General features: G+C 43.1%; 1 protein-coding gene across 1 annotated transcript in view; it reads left to right on the top strand.

The window, feature by feature from the left end:
* LOC140121740 (amine sulfotransferase-like) overlaps positions 1-16,534 on the top strand; it is a 41,714-nt gene extending 25,180 nt beyond the window's left edge. Inside the window, exons 4-6 of the mRNA XM_072141732.1 lie at positions 3,104-3,198; positions 12,846-13,026; positions 16,168-16,534. Of these exons, the coding sequence (XP_071997833.1) occupies positions 3,104-3,198; positions 12,846-13,026; positions 16,168-16,292 (401 nt within the window). The 3' untranslated portion in view covers positions 16,293-16,534. The remainder of the gene's footprint in view (positions 1-3,103; positions 3,199-12,845; positions 13,027-16,167) is intronic.
* Positions 16,535-16,635: the final 101 nt, after the last annotated feature.

Consider the following 16,635-nt stretch of genomic DNA (forward strand, 5'->3'; position numbering starts at 1 on the left):
AAAAATGGAAATGAAAAAACGGGAAAGGGCCCGGTCCTTAACCGGTTAAGATAACCATAACACATAACTTTTAACAAATATACAGTGCCTTGCTAAAATATTTCAGGTTTTTGCCACGTTTCAGGCTTCAAACATAAATATATAAAATTATAATTTTTTTGGTGAAGAATCAAAAACAAGTGGGACACAATTGTGATGTGGAATGAAATTTATTGGATATTTTTAACTTTTGCAAAAAAACTAATAAACTGAAAAGTGGGACGTGCAATATTATTCAGCCCCTTTACTTTCAGTGCAGCAAACTCACCCCAGAAGTTCTCTGGATGATAAAATGTTGTCCTAAATGACTGATGATGATAAATATAATTCACCCGTGTGTAATCAAGTATACAGAGACACCTGCTCTGTCATAGTCTCAGGGTTCTGTTTAACCCCTTAAGGACGCAGGGTTTTTCGGCTCATTTCTCGCTCTCCAACTTCAAAAATCCATAACTTTTTCATTTTTACGTGTACAGACCTGTGTGAGGGCTTATTTTGTGCGTAACCAATTTTACTTTCCCGTAATGTTATTTATTTTAACATGCCGTGTACTGCGAAACTGAAAAAAAATTCCAAATGTGGAAAAATTGAAAAAAAAACGCACGTGGGCTCAGTTTTTTCGACTTTGACTGTGCACTCAAAATAACACCTCAGCTTTATTCTTTGGTTCGGTGCAATCGCGGTGATACCAAATTTATATAGGTTTTATTGTGTTTTAATACATTTTCAAAAATTAAACGAATGTGTACAAAAAAGAAAGAAAAAATTTCCATCTTCTGACGCTAATAACTTTTTCATACTGCACGGAGATGTGTGAGGCGACATTTTCATTGCTACCATTTTGAGGTGTGTGCGACATTTTGATCATTTTTTATTTCATTTTTTATGTTATGTAAAAAGGTGTAAAAGTCGCATTTTGGACATTTGGGTGCCATTTCGCCGCCCGTAACCGTTTTTATATTTTGATAGATCGGGCATTTTGGGACGCGGCGATACCTAATATGTTTGTGATTTTTACTGTTTATTATGTTTTATATCCGTTCTAGGGAAAGGGGGGTGATTTGAATTTTTAATATTTTATTAATTTTTTTTATTTTTGAAACTTTTTTTTCACTATTTTTTAGACCATCTAGGGTAATGGCGGCGATGACATGGTTACCCGACCGCGGTTATTAGCGGTGGGGGTTTTCTGCAAAATGCAAAAACCCCCACCTTTGTATGAAGAGGACTCAGCCGGTGAGCCCTCTTCATACATCCCTTATACCTCTACGGCGCAGAGCGTTAAGGGGTTAAAGGGCAGAGAGCATAATGAAGACCAAGGAACACACCAGGCAGGTCAGTGATACTGTTGTGGAGAAGATTAAAGCTTTGGATGCAAAAAGAGTTCACAAACTTTAAACATCCCAAAGAGCAGTGTACAAGTGATCATATTGAAATGGAAGAAGTATCAGACCACTGCAAATCTACCAGGACCCAGCTGTTCCTCTAAACTTTCTTCTCAAACAAGAAGAAGACTTAACAGAGATGCAGCCAAGAGGCCCAGGATCCCCCTGGATAAGCTGCAGAGATCTACAGCTGAGGTGGGAGAGTCTGTCTATAGGACAACAATCAGTCGTACACTGCACAAATCTGGTCTTTATGGCAAAAAGAAAGCCATTTCTTAAAGATATCCATAAAAAGTCTTGTTTAAAGTATGCCACAAGCCACCTGGGAGACACCAAACATGTGGGAAAAGGTGCCCTGGTCAGATGACACCAAAATCAAACTTTTTGATCACAATGCCAAATGATAAGCAACACAGCTCATCACCCTGAACACACCATCCCCACTGTCACACAGGGTGTGTGGCAGCATCATGGCGTGGCCTGCTTTTCTTCAGCAGGGACAGGAAGATGGTTAAAATTAATGGGAAGATGGATGGAGCCAAATGCAGAACCATTCTGGAAGAAAACCTGTTAGAGTCTGCAAAAGACCTGAGACTGGGATGGAGATTAATCTTCCGACAAGACAATGATCCCAAACAAAAAGCAAAATCTCAACTGTCTTTACCCAGGAAAATCCCCTGGTGGAAGACACAATGAGGAATAATGTAAATTCTCCTTGGAGTGTCAACAGTTTAACCCAGGAAGAGGTACGGCGCCGCCTCCAAACCACTAAGATAGATAAATCACCGGGGCCAGATGGCATACAATAATATTGCACGCCCCACTTTACAGTTTATTTTTACAAAAGTTTAAAATATCCAATAAATTTCGGTCCACTTCACAATTATGTCCCACTTGTTGTTGATTCTTCACCAAAAAATTTCAATTTTATATCTTTATGTTTGCAGCCTGAGATGCACCAAAAGGTAGAAAAATTCAAGGGGACTGAATATTTTCACAAGGCACTGTATGTATGATGCAAGCATTACGACCACAGCCGACCACATTACGACCATAGCGCAGCACGGTATGATGCAGATACTAATAACACTGGTACTCGTTGTTGTCTTGCACTATAGTAGGTCTGTGACGATCTGCTCCATCGGGAAGAGGGCTTCATCACAACAACTTCTCCTCGTCATTGTTTATTCACAGCTTCTGGCAGCAAATATACCACACTGCGCTTGTGCACCGCAACAAGAGAAAGAGACCTTTTTAGCTACCAAGGACAGTAGACAGGGCCTTACAGTTCTGGTGCTGGGTGCTGCAGCTGGTTATCCGCGTACAATGTGCCACTGATTCTTCAAATCATGCGTTGTGTTCAGGGGCTGGGAGGGTGTAGTGGGAGCCATGAACTAGGGAAATGGGTAAAATATGGGAAATGGGGGAGATGTCCAGAGCAGCAGCAGCAGCAGCCAATTGTGGTGCCATTTTAGATTGGATGGAAAATATAGATGGGAACAACACTGTAGTAAATCCATTGTATGACAAATGTCAATAGCACTAAAGAACACTATTTACTTATTCTAACTCGATCAGAGTTACATCACAGTATCAGGCCTTATTTGTGTAGAACGTGACCATTCAACTATACAGAGCTCTAAAGCAAGTGAGGTTAACTATGTCATCTCATTTTACAGTATTGGGAGGCTCATGGTTTGATCATCTTCGTGGATGGTACACACACCAAGAAGATTTCAGTATACTTTTCATGACATATGAAGAAATGAAAAAGGTAATTCATGGTTTATTTCATTATAACATGTATCATAGATTATATGCTAAGCATCTGACCCAGTGGCATAACAACAGTCTTCTGGACTCTGGGACAAAATCCTAATAGAGCCATTATATGCAAAAATCATTTAACCCCCCCCCCCCATTTCGGGTTTATGTAGTGCAACCCCCCAATTTCAAAGAAAAACAACTCCCTGGACCACAAAAACAGACAGGAAAATGACCTGCTCTATTTTGTGTGGCTCAAAAATTGGCTAATACCCACTGGCACTGCAGAATCCACCACCATGTGCATGACCATCTATATGGCTGCAGACAAGCCGCAAAACTGGAGGCTGATTACACACATGAGATGAGGAGGCTATGCAGGAGAAGTTAAGGCTGATTATACCCAGGCGGTAAGGAGGCTGTGCAGGAGAAGTGAAGGCTGATTATACCCAGGCGGTAAGGAGGCTGTGCAGGAGAAGTGAAGGCTGATTATACCCAGGGGGTAAGGAGGCTGTGCAGGAGAAGTTAAGGCTGATTATACCCAGGCGGTAAGGAGGCTGTGCAGGAGAAGTGAAGGCTGATTATACCCAGGCGGTAAGGAGGCTGTACAGGAGAAGTGAAGGCTGATTATACCCAGGCGGTAAGGAGGCTGTGCAGGAGAAGTGAAGGCTGATTATACCCAGGCGGTAAGGAGGCTGTACAGGAGAAGTGAAGGCTGATTATACCCAGGGGGTAAGGAGGCTGTGCAGGAGAAGTGAAGGCTGATTATACCCAGGCGGTAAGGAGGCTGTGCAGGAGAAGTGAAGGCTGATTATACCCAGGCGGTAAGGAGGCTGTGCAGGAAAAGTGAAGGCTGATTATACCCAGGAGGTAAGGAGGCTGTGCAGGAGATGTTAAGGCTGATTATACCCAGGCGGTAAGGAGGCTGTGCAGGAGAAGTGAAGGCTGATTATACCCAGGCGGTAAGGAGGCTGTGCAGGAGAAGTGAACGCTGATTATACCCAGGCGGTAAGGAGGCTGTGCAGGAGAAGTGAAGGCTGATTATACCCAGGCGGTAAGGAGGCTGTGCAGGAGAAGTGAAGGCTGATTATACCCAGGCGGTAAGGAGGCTGTGCAGGAGAAGTGAAGGCTGATTATACCCAGGCGGTAAGGAGGCTGTGCAGGAGAAGTGAAGGCTGATTATACCCAGGTGGTAAGGAGGGTGTGCAGCAGAAGTGAAGGCTGATTATACCCAGGTGGTAAGGAGGCTGTGCAGGAGAAGTGAAGGCTGATTATACCCAGGCGGTAAGGAGGCTGTGCAGGAGAAGTGAAGGCTGATTATACCCAGGCGGTAAGGAGGCTATGCAGGAGAAGTGAAGGCTGATTATACCCAGGCGGTAAGGAGGCTGTGCAGGAGAAGTGAAGGCTGATTATACCCAGGCGGTAAGGAGGCTGTACAGGAGAAGTGAAGGCTGATTATACCCAGGGGGTAAGGAGGCTGTGCAGGAGAAGTGAAGGCTGATTATACCCAGGCGGTAAGGAGGCTGTGCAGGAGAAGTGAAGGCTGATTATACCCAGGCGGTAAGGAGGCTGTGCAGGAAAAGTGAAGGCTGATTATACCCAGGGGGTAAGGAGGCTGTGCAGGAGAAGTTAAGGCTGATTATACCCAGGCGGTAAGGAGGCTGTGCAGGAGAAGTGAAGGCTGATTATACCCAGGCGGTAAGGAGGCTGTGCAGGAGAAGTGAAGGCTGATTATACCCAGGCGGTAAGGAGGCTGTGCAGGAGAAGTGAAGGCTGATTATACCCAGGCGGTAAGGAGGCTGTGCAGGAGAAGTGAAGGCTGATTATACCCAGGCGGTAAGGAGGCTGTGCAGGAGAAGTGAAGGCTGATTATACCCAGGTGGTAAGGAGGGTGTGCAGCAGAAGTGAAGGCTGATTATACCCAGGTGGTAAGGAGGCTGTGCAGGAGAAGTGAAGGCTGATTATACCCAGGCGGTAAGGAGGCTGTGCAGGAGAAGTGAAGGCTGATTATACCCAGGCGGTAAGGAGGCTATGCAGGAGAAGTGAAGGCTGATTATACCCAGGCGGTAAGGAGGCTGTGCAGGAGAAGTGAAGGCTGATTATACCCAGGCGGTAAGGAGGCTGTACAGGAGAAGTGAAGGCTGATTATACCCAGGCGGTAAGGAGGCTGTACAGGAGAAGTGAAGGCTGATTATACCCAGGGGGTAAGGAGGCTGTGCAGGAGAAGTGAAGGCTGATTATACCCAGGCGGTAAGGAGGCTGTGCAGGAGAAGTGAAGGCTGATTATACCCAGGCGGTAAGGAGGCTGTACAGGAGAAGTGAAGGCTGATTATACCCAGGGGGTAAGGAGGCTGTGCAGGAGAAGTGAAGGCTGATTATACCCAGGCGGTAAGGAGGCTGTGCAGGAGAAGTGAAGGCTGATTATACCCAGGCGGTAAGGAGGCTGTGCAGGAGAAGTGAAGGCTGATTATACCCAGGCGGTAAGGAGGCTGTACAGGAGAAGTGAAGGCTGATTATACCCAGGGGGTAAGGAGGCTGTGCAGGAGAAGTGAAGGCTGATTATACCCAGGCGGTAACAAGGCTGTGCAGGAGAAGTGAAGGCTGATTATACCCAGGGGGTAAGGAGGCTGTGCAGGAGAAGTGAAGGCTGATTATACCCAGGCGGTAAGGAGGCTGTGCAGGAGAAGTGAAGGCTGATTATACCCAGGCGGTAAGGAGGCTGTGGAGGAGAAGTGAAGGCTGATTATACCCAGGCGGTAAGGAGGCTGTGCAGGAGAAGTGAAGGCTGATTATACCCAGGCGGTAAGGAGGCTGTGCAGGAGAAGTGAAGGCTGATTATACCCAGGCGGTAAGGAGGCTGTGCAGGAGAAGTGAAGGCTGATTATACCCAGGCGGTAAGGAGGCTGTGCAGGAGAAGTGAAGGCTGATTATACCCAGGCGGTAAGGAGGCTGTGCAGGAGAAGTGAAGGCTGATTATACCCAGGCGGTAAGGAGGCTGTGCAGGAAAAGTGAAGGCTGATTATACCCAGGCGGTAAGGAGGCTGTGCAGGAGAAGTGAAGGCTGATTATACCCAGGCGGTAAGGAGGCTGTACAGGAGAAGTGAAGGCTGATTATACCCTGGCGGTAAGGAGGCTGTGCAGGAGAAGTGAAGGCTGATTATACCCAGGCGGTAAGGAGGCTGTGCAGGAGAAGTGAAGGCTGATTATACCCAGGCGGTAAGGAGGCTATGCAGGAGAAGTGAAGGCTGATTATACCCAGGCGGTAAGGAGGCTGTGCAGGAGAAGTGAAGGCTGATTATACCCAGGCGGTAAGGAGGCTGTACAGGAGAAGTGAAGGCTGATTATACCCAGGGGGTAAGGAGGCTGTGCAGGAGAAGTGAAGGCTGATTATACCCAGGCGGTAAGGAGGCTGTGCAGGAGAAGTGAAGGCTGATTATACCCCGGCGGTAAGGAGGCTGTGCAGGAAAAGTGAAGGCTGATTATACCCAGGGGGTAAGGAGGCTGTGCAGGAGAAGTTAAGGCTGATTATACCCAGGCGGTAAGGAGGCTGTGCAGGAGAAGTGAAGGCTGATTATACCCAGGCGGTAAGGAGGCTGTGCAGGAGAAGTGAACGCTGATTATACCCAGGCGGTAAGGAGGCTGTGCAGGAGAAGTGAAGGCTGATTATACCCAGGCGGTAAGGAGGCTGTGCAGGAGAAGTGAAGGCTGATTATACCCAGGCGGTAAGGAGGCTGTGCAGGAGAAGTGAAGGCTGATTATACCCAGGCGGTAAGGAGGCTGTGCAGGAGAAGTGAAGGCTGATTATACCCAGGTGGTAAGGAGGGTGTGCAGCAGAAGTGAAGGCTGATTATACCCAGGTGGTAAGGAGGCTGTGCAGGAGAAGTGAAGGCTGATTATACCCAGGCGGTAAGGAGGCTGTGCAGGAGAAGTGAAGGCTGATTATACCCAGGCGGTAAGGAGGCTATGCAGGAGAAGTGAAGGCTGATTATACCCAGGCGGTAAGGAGGCTGTGCAGGAGAAGTGACGGCTGATTATACCCAGGCGGTAAGGAGGCTGTACAGGAGAAGTGAAGGCTGATTATACCCAGGCGGTAAGGAGGCTGTACAGGAGAAGTGAAGGCTGATTATACCCAGGGGGTAAGGAGGCTGTGCAGGAGAAGTGAAGGCTGATTATACCCAGACGGTAAGGAGGCTGTGCAGGAGAAGTGAAGGCTGATTATACCCAGGCGGTAAGGAGGCTGTACAGGAGAAGTGAAGGCTGATTATACCCAGGGGGTAAGGAGGCTGTGCAGGAGAAGTGAAGGCTGATTATACCCAGGCGGTAAGGAGGCTGTGCAGGAGAAGTGAAGGCTGATTATACCCAGGCGGTAAGGAGGCTGTGCAGGAGAAGTGAAGGCTGATTATACCCAGGCGGTAAGGAGGCTGTGCAGGAGAAGTGAAGGCTGATTATACCCAGACGGTAAGGAGGCTGTGCAGGAGAAGTGAAGGCTGATTATACCCAGGCGGCAAGGAGGCTGTGCAGGAGAAGTGAAGGCTGATTATACCCAGGCGGTAAGGAGGCTGTGCAGGAGAAGTGAAGGCTGATTATACCCAGGCGGTAAGGAGGCTGTGCAGGAGAAGTGAAGGCTGATTATACCCAGGCGGTAAGGAGGCTGTGCAGGAGAAGTGAAGGCTGATTATACCCAGGCGGTAAGGAGGCTGTGCAGGAGAAGTGAAGGCTGATTATACCCAGACGGTAAGGAGGCTGTGCAGGAGAAGTGAAGGCTGATTATACCCAGGCGGTAAGGAGGCTGTGCAGGAGAAGTGAAGGCTGATTATACCCAGGCGGTAAGGAGGCTGTGCAGGAGAAGTGAAGGCTGATTATACCCAGGCGGTAAGGAGGCTGTACAGGAGAAGTGAAGGCTGATTATACCCTGGCGGTAAGGAGGCTGTGCAGGAGAAGTGAAGGCTGATTATACCCAGGCGGTAAGGAGGCTGTGCAGGAGAAGTGAAGGCTGATTATACCCAGGCGGTAAGGAGGCTGTGCAGGAAAAGTGAAGGCTGATTATACCCAAGCGGTAAGGAGGCTATGCAGGAGAAGTGAAGGCTGATTATACCCAGGCGGTAAGGAGGCTGTGCAGGAGAAGTGAAGGCTGATTATACCCAGGGGGTAAGGAGGCTGTACAGGAGAAGTGAAGGCTGATTATACCCAGGTGGTAAGGAGGCTGTGCAGGAGAAGTGAAGGCTGATTATACCCAGGCGGTAAGGAGGCTGTGCAGGAGAAGTGAAGGCTGATTATACCCAGGCGGTAAGGAGGCTGTGCAGGAAAAGTGAAGGCTGTCCAGGGAACAGTGTGGGTTGGTTACACAGAGGGGATAAGGAGCTACAGGAGGCTGTTTTGGAGCAGTGAAGGGTGGTTATACAGAGTGGATGAGGAGCTGAAGCAGGCTATTTTGGAAAAGTGGAGGCTGGTTATAAAGAGAAAATGGGGAGCTGGTGGAGCCTGTGCAGAATAAGTGGAGGGTGATAATACAGAGGGCACTAGAAGCTGGAGGAGGCTGTGCAGGCGAAGTGGAGGCTGGTAATCCAGAGGGCAGGAGGAGCTGGAGGAGGCTGTCCAAGAGAACTGGCGGCTGGTTGTAGTGAGGGATACAATACTTGAGAAGTGGAGGCTGGTTATACAGAGGGGAGATACTAGCAGATATGTATGTGTGCATTTGCAGATAACAGCTAAACATTGCAGAGATGTGTGTGTGTGACCACCAGGAGATTTTAAATAGGTATCAAATATATATTTCTTTTTTTTTCTTTTTGATGTCCAAATCATGAATTTACGTGTAACATGATCGACTTACAAACGACGTATATAGACACTGCAATGATGTCAGGTGGTTAAAAAATAATTAGTATATACTAGAATTAGTATATCCATGAATCTAGTGACCTAAGGAATGAAGGGAATGTTTCAATGTGAGAAATGGCTGAACTAAATGTAAGATATAAAATATAAGATATATCTTATAGTCTGAAAAATACTGTATATTTTTTAAATGTATTAACTGAAGTATTGCAGGGCATTAGTATTGTCAGCATATACAGATTGTTAGATCCTGCCGAGCACAAACCCAAAGGTCTAATTAATGCAGAGTAGGCTACACCGCACAAATAACAATGCGGTGTGAAAGTCAGAGGTAAGTAAAACACTTACCTCTGCAGGAAAACTCTTTGAGATGTTGTGGTTGCTATGACTGTGGAATTTATAGAGTTAACCACCAACAGCAATCTCCTATTCAACTCCGTGATGTTGCCTATTCACGTGTAACATGATCCACTTACAAACGACGTATATAGACACTGCAATGATGTCAGGTGGTTAAAACATAATTAGTATATACTAGAATTAGTATATCCATGAATCTAGTGACCTAAGGAATGAAGGAAATGTTTCAATGTGAGAAATGGCTGAACTAAATTTTGTCATCAATTTCACTACATTTAGAATTTTTTTACAACTCATCATTACTGACTTATCCTACAGGCACTGTGGCTTATATCACATCATAATGTTAATACCAAAATCACCTGAAAGCACACATGCCCTTAACCATGGTAAAGAAGCCCCACACCAACCCCGACGCACGTTTCAGCTGTCAAGCATTCATCTGGGGGTGACGTAAAGCTGACCCAGTAGTGATATATAAACAAGTTGAGAACCAATAATAAAATACCTGCCAGGTGGTGTTCATCATATTCTTAATCAAAAGGTGCAACTGATTTGTGGTGCATACGAACCAGGATACGATCCAGCTCCGAGAACAGGAAGTGTTGCACACGTCCGAGATCTCGCGAGCATGGAATTACTCCATGGTTACAATCTGCCAGACAATCGGCAACACCTCCAGTCTGTTTGCCGCTCCGCCTGCGCACTCAGCGCAAATAGGGGCAGATTTACTTACCCAGTCCTGTCGCGATCCCCGAGGTGCGTTCTCCAACGAGGATGAAGTCCAGCGCGATTCTTCAAGATTGTGCGCCCGATGTGCTGCATGTGTCGCTTCCCCTCTGAGGTCCGCCAGAGTTCACCTTCTTCTTCCCGGTTTATGTGAGTGCATTGTCTTGCAACATAATTTGAATTGTAAATTCAAACTGCGCTTAGTCCGAATCAGTCGGGATCAGTCAGCCACGCCCCCAGATTTGTGTTGCATGCAAGTCGGCGCGATTGTGCCAAAATCCGATCGTGTGCACCAAAAACCCCACTTAAATGCGGCGCAAATCGGAAATAGTTGGAAAACCCGACTGAAATGCGGCGTGTGGACCCTTAGTAAATGTGCCCCATAGTCTCCTAGAACACACCACGGTGTAAGTTATCTAAAACCAAAAAACTAGCCACATGTCAGATAGCGATTAGGATAACCTCTAATTTTGTATTATAGTGATAAATGGACATCTCTGACCAGATATTCAATCCATATTTAAGGAATCATTAGCCCAAAAGATATAAATAAATAAAACACATTGATGAAATACATATATAAATATCTCTTCTATGTGAAAATGCAATGAATGCACTGTGACAGTGTATACATAAATACCAGTGACATATATGGAATATTTGAAAATCCTACATATTGTATAAAGTACTAAGATCTACAAAGTAGACACTATACAGCAGTGATGGCGAACGTTTTGGAGACAGAGTGCCCAAGCTACAACCATAACCCACTTATATATCACAAAGTGCCAGCATGACAATTTCAGCAGTAACTTATTGATCCCTGCTGTATCACAGGTTGTAATTTTATTGGCGTCCTAAATTTACCAATACAATAGAAAGATGATGGAGAAAATTGGATTGTAGCATCCCTTCAGGGTCCCCTGAAGAGAAAGAATCAGGGGACCCAGAGCAGGAGCTCCAATGACAATCCATCTCTATCTACAACTTCTTGCTTCTAGCACTGAGCAAGGCGCGTCCTGGGCTGTATTGACCACAGGAGGTGGCCTGGAGTCCTATATGGCAAACTCTATGTTGGGGAGATGGCCTGGGTGCCCACAGAAAGGGCTCTGAGTGCCACTTCTGGCACCTGTGCCACCACTGCTATACAGCATTGCAATTAAAAAAAAATATATTTTATAAAGTGTAGAAATGTTGCAGCGCAAATGTGCAAACATGCCCAACATAAGTTAGGAATGTATGAAGTGCAAAAGTGTAAAACTCACCAGAAAATATAAAAATGAAATAAAAAAAATTTTAAAAAAAATTATAAAAACACAAAAAGGCAAAAATAAAAATAAAAAACATCACTCATATCTGATATTCATCTGATAACAACACGCTTCGAGTATCCCATTTCAAGGAACCGACTCATAAGGTCTTTAGATTTGACAAGGATGTCCAGGAATCTGATTGGGATCAGATTTCCAAGTCAATTTAATGGTAACATCATTATCATTTAAAGATGTCAGGAACTCATCCAGTACAAATTTGGAGCCCTGCCAGATCAAAAATATGCCATCAATGAAACGTTCCCAAATTAGGACACGAATAGGACATGAATTACAGATAATCCGACAGGAAGAGGTCCCTTTCCCACAGCCCCAGGAACATGCTGCCCCCATAGCTGTTCCCTGGAGCTGCAGGAAAAGGACCCCTTAAATGTAAAAAAGTTATGGGATAATACAAATTCCATCAATACACACGCTTTTGACTGCTAGGTCATTGTCCACATTTGCCATTCCCAGGAAAAAATCCACAGCCCTTAGACCATCTGAATGTCGAATACAGGGACTCAACATTACAGATGGCCAATAACATGTACTCGGCCACACGGATGCCTTCAAGTTTGAGTAAAAGATCTGCTGAATCTCATCATTCTGATGGTAATGACTCAACCATCGGTCTAAGGAAAAAATCTATATATTTACTAACATTATTGGTCAAATTTCCACACCCCAGGTGGATTTGACCAATTTTTGTGGATTTTAGGTAGCAAATATAGAGTTGAAATTGTAGGCTCCAGTATCCATAAAGCATCCAGAACCTTTTTTGTGATAATACCCTCATCAAAGCCACTATTCAGGATCCGTTGTAGATCATTGCTGAAGGAGGACAATGGGTTGTATGTCAGTTTTTATAACAAGACGCATCTTGCAATTGCCGATTGGCCTCTTTCTCATACATGTTATTAGGCAAAACAACCACATTGCCCCCCTTATCAGTAGGTTTATACAGGACATCCTTCAAGCCCTTCAGATAAACTAAACTCTGTTTTTCAATTTTTGTCAAATGATCATGCGTGATCTTTAAGAACATATGTTCAAATTCAGTAGATACTGTTTTGACAAACAGATCCACAGCCGGGCATACTGTGAAGGATGGGTATCTTTTGGATCTAGGTTTGATAGAATCTGGTATTTTACCTGAAAATTGTGAAACTTCCTGTTGTTCCTGAAGGAGTTCTTCCAATGCTTTTGCCACCTACAGATTCTGTTTATCCAGAGTGTTGGCATCACGTTTATTACACCATCTCTTAAAAACCAAAGATCGGGCAAATAAATGAAGATCCTTTATTGCTATTGATATTCGAGTCAACAGGTTTTCCCAGTTTGTTGTGGTAAAAGTAGGAGCTTTGGCCTATTAGACATCCTGTAAATATTGTGATGAAGTTTTTCATGTCTTTTTTAGGACCTTCGATCTGCTGTTCTAAAAATTAGCAAATTTGTGGATATAAACCTTGATGAGAAGGCAGTAGATATAGTGGTGAAAAAGGCAACTTTTAAGAATATGAAAGAAGATCCTCTTGCTAATTATAAATTTATTCCCAATGACATTTTAGACCAAAGTAAAGGACTTTTTGTACGTAAAGGTAAGTGAAATTCAGCAGCAAATAAAATAGATAAACAGAAGGTAACATTTTTGATACTGTATAAAATTATCTTTATTGTTTGTTGAAAAAGATCAAACCCGAACCTATTTTGGCATAATTTTTGTCACCTGTAGAGAAGCATAAGTCCAGGGACATATATAGCAATATCTTTGCGAGTTAGTCACTGTGGAATCTACAGCGTGTTACTTGTTGCTGTGGATTTTATTTGACAAATTCATATTATGCAATTATTTTACAATACTGCCCCAACCCCAATATTGCTACTCAAAACCATAGCAGGAACAAGGTATTTGTGTCATTATCTCGAGCAATCTGAAATATTGTGGAATGAAATTCCACAGCAATTCAACTACATGTTCCCATGGCCATTAACCAGATTTAATATTATGTACTAAAAATGTACTATAGTTTCTCAACATATGTATTTGGTGCGAAACACATTAGTAAATCTTTACCAAAGTACCAACTTAGACTAGACAGCACAGTGGCTGATGTTGGATGATAAATTTGGTGAATTGTAAATGTCTAGTCCAAGTTTACTCCACCTATTATGGCAGTCTCACACTGCCTTGTTTTGTCTATGTATGAAAAACCACTCAATGTTTTCAGAAGGGGACTCCATGCATCATAGAGAAATATGATGCACGGAGCCCCCCTTCTTCCCAACAAACAGCAGCACCAAATTGTAATCATGATAACACTGCGCTGCGGCTCTGAAGGGGTTCGCGTACAAGCCGCACAATAGAAAAATACTGTCCACACTGCAAAATCCATACAGAAAAAGGACCGGCTCCTCAATTTGCAGCTAAAGTAGTCGCCACATACATCGTTCCACTACTGTGTGTATGAGCCCATTGGAAAACATAGGAGCATATGCAAGCCATTGAAACAGCATGGCCAAAAATAACATTGTGTGCCAGTGTCACATGAGCCTGAACGCTGAGCAAATGATCTGACACGCTAAATTTCTTCTGGATTAACCACCCTGAACACCGAGTATTTGAAATGATGTGTTGAGTCTAGTTCAGCTGCCTAGCAATCAGGCCAGTTAATTCGGCATACACATTCACAATCTTGTTTATCTAAAACCAGCCTTTGTTCTATTATTCAACTACCTGTAGTACCCATTTTATTTTTCAATAACACCATTTGCAGGATTTATTGTTCACATCTGTTCACATCAGAGCCAATACCTGGTGTGAAGACATCACAAAGATAACAAATATTTGGAATGATTTGCTCCTATTGGGACCCATGATCCAAACTAGTCCTTCTCTTGCAAAAAAGAAGCCCACATTTGGCTACATTAACAGAAAAATACAAAGTTACAGCTCTTTGAATGTGAGCAAGGGAAACATTAAAAACAGAGTTTTGTCCTTAAAGTGGTTGACCCTTGCTAGAATAAAATTTGGAAATTGTTTCCATTAAATATACAGCAAATACTTCTACAAATGCAATCGGGAATGAGCAACATGCCTTTATTTAATGTATGAGTACACCAAGGTCCTTTTTAACAAGAGACTCTTGTAGATTTACTCCCCCAAGGATGTTATGTTCCATGTGGATTATTAGCCCCCAGGTACATAACCTTACATTTATCCACATTGAACCTCATTTGCCAAGTGGATGACCAAGTCCAAGTCCCCCTGCAGCCTATGAACATCCTCCATAGACTGTATTACTCTACACAGCTTGGTGTCATCTGCAAAAATAGACACAGTGCTATTAATTCCTACCTCTATATAATTAATAAATATATTGAATAGTAGTGGGCCAAGCACAGAACCCTGGGGTACACCACTTATAACTGGTGACCATTCTGAGTAGGAATCATTGACCACAACTCTCTGGATACAATCCTTCCGCCAGTTTTGAATCCAATTGCAAATGATTCCTGCCAAATCACTAGACCTTATTTTACCCATCAGGCGTCTATGAGGGACAGTGTCAAATGCCTTTGCAAAGTCCTAGAACACAATATTCACAGCAGCTCCTCCATCCAGGCACCTGCTCACCTCTTCATAGAAGCAGATCAGGTTGGTCTGACAACTTCTATTCTTAGTAAACTCATGCTGGCTGTCACTTATTATACCATGTGATATCACATACTCCTGTATGTAGTCTTTTAGCAACTCTTCCAATATTTTCCGCTACAATTGCACTTAAGCTCCGTGCAATTTTCTGCAAAGATTGTTTGGCACACACTTTAGATTTAACATTACCTTTGCTGCTAATTTTTCTGAATATATGCTTGTGGGGTATGTATGAACTTGTCATATCTTACTGTTTTTAGGAAAGTACATTTTCATATAAGTAGTCTGGATTTATACATATTTTAGTGATAATTTGGAGTTTTCATGTAATTATTGTAAACGTTGTGGACCCTTTATGTATTTTATCCACTTATATTGTGTAAATGATTTGAAAAATACATTCATTTAGCCAAAAAAATGTACATTTCAAAATTGCACCTGATTTTGTTTAAACCACTGTGAAACAATTACAGGGTTAACAGACTTCATAAAAGTTGTTTTACATAAGTTGATATAGTTTTACATATGTTAGTATAGTTTCTATAATGGTGTTATTTATGGTGTTTTACAATTATTAAGGCCTCTTTTTTATTAAAATGTGTAAAAACGCACCTAAAATTCTGAGCCTCATAACATTCTACATAAATGAAAAAACACATAAACAACCATGTCAACATAAAGCGGACACTCGGTAAATGTTAGTTATGAAGTTACTTTTGTGTTGTGACTATGTGTCGGAAATGTAGAAAATTTTAAATTTCAAAGAAAAAGAAATTTTTTTGTTAGTTATAACTACTTAAAGTGATACATGTTAGATTTGAAAAAAAATGGGCCGTGTGAGGAAGGTGCAAAAGTCGTTTAGGGGTTAAAGAGAAGCAGTAATATAAATAATTACAAAATATAAAGAAAACTAAAGAAAATATAAAGAAAAGGAAAAAAAATATATTTGCTCTGGCAAAACCAATGTCAATGGAAATCATTTTATAAAACATTAGCCAAGATGTTAATAGGATTGTCTTCCCATATTTGTATTGTTTACTGTACTTAAAAAGCTTTGGCTCAGTTTTTTCTCTATCATCCTTCTCAGGGATTGTCGGTGACTGGAAAAACATGATGACTGTGGCACAGTGTGAGATGTTTGATAAAATATATACAGAGAAGATGGGAGATCTGCCAATGAAGATTGTGTGGGATCTCAATGAAGAAATATAGATCAAAGTGAAGAATGCTGCGACACTTCCAGTTTAAAATCAACTTTTATTTAGACTACCAGAAAATATAGGGTTCCGTTTTTTTCATAATATTCTTAGAAGCTAACTTTTTTTTAAACTCCATATATTTTGGATATCATATTTTTAAACTTAGGTTTGTACACTGTGTTTTTTTGGCATAAGAATTGCATTGAGATTTTAAAAATTCTAAGACTGTGATTAAATGAAACTCAAAAATCTAAAGCCTATGCAAATGCTTGAATATAGATCAGTTCTCCTGAACCTTTACTAAAGCGAGGACACTGGTGTGAAGGGTTGAGGAACAAGTTGAGGGCTGTTATCAC

This window comes from Engystomops pustulosus, chromosome 3 (assembly GCF_040894005.1).
Source record: "Engystomops pustulosus chromosome 3, aEngPut4.maternal, whole genome shotgun sequence".
Taxonomy (NCBI): Eukaryota; Metazoa; Chordata; class Amphibia; order Anura; family Leptodactylidae; genus Engystomops; species Engystomops pustulosus.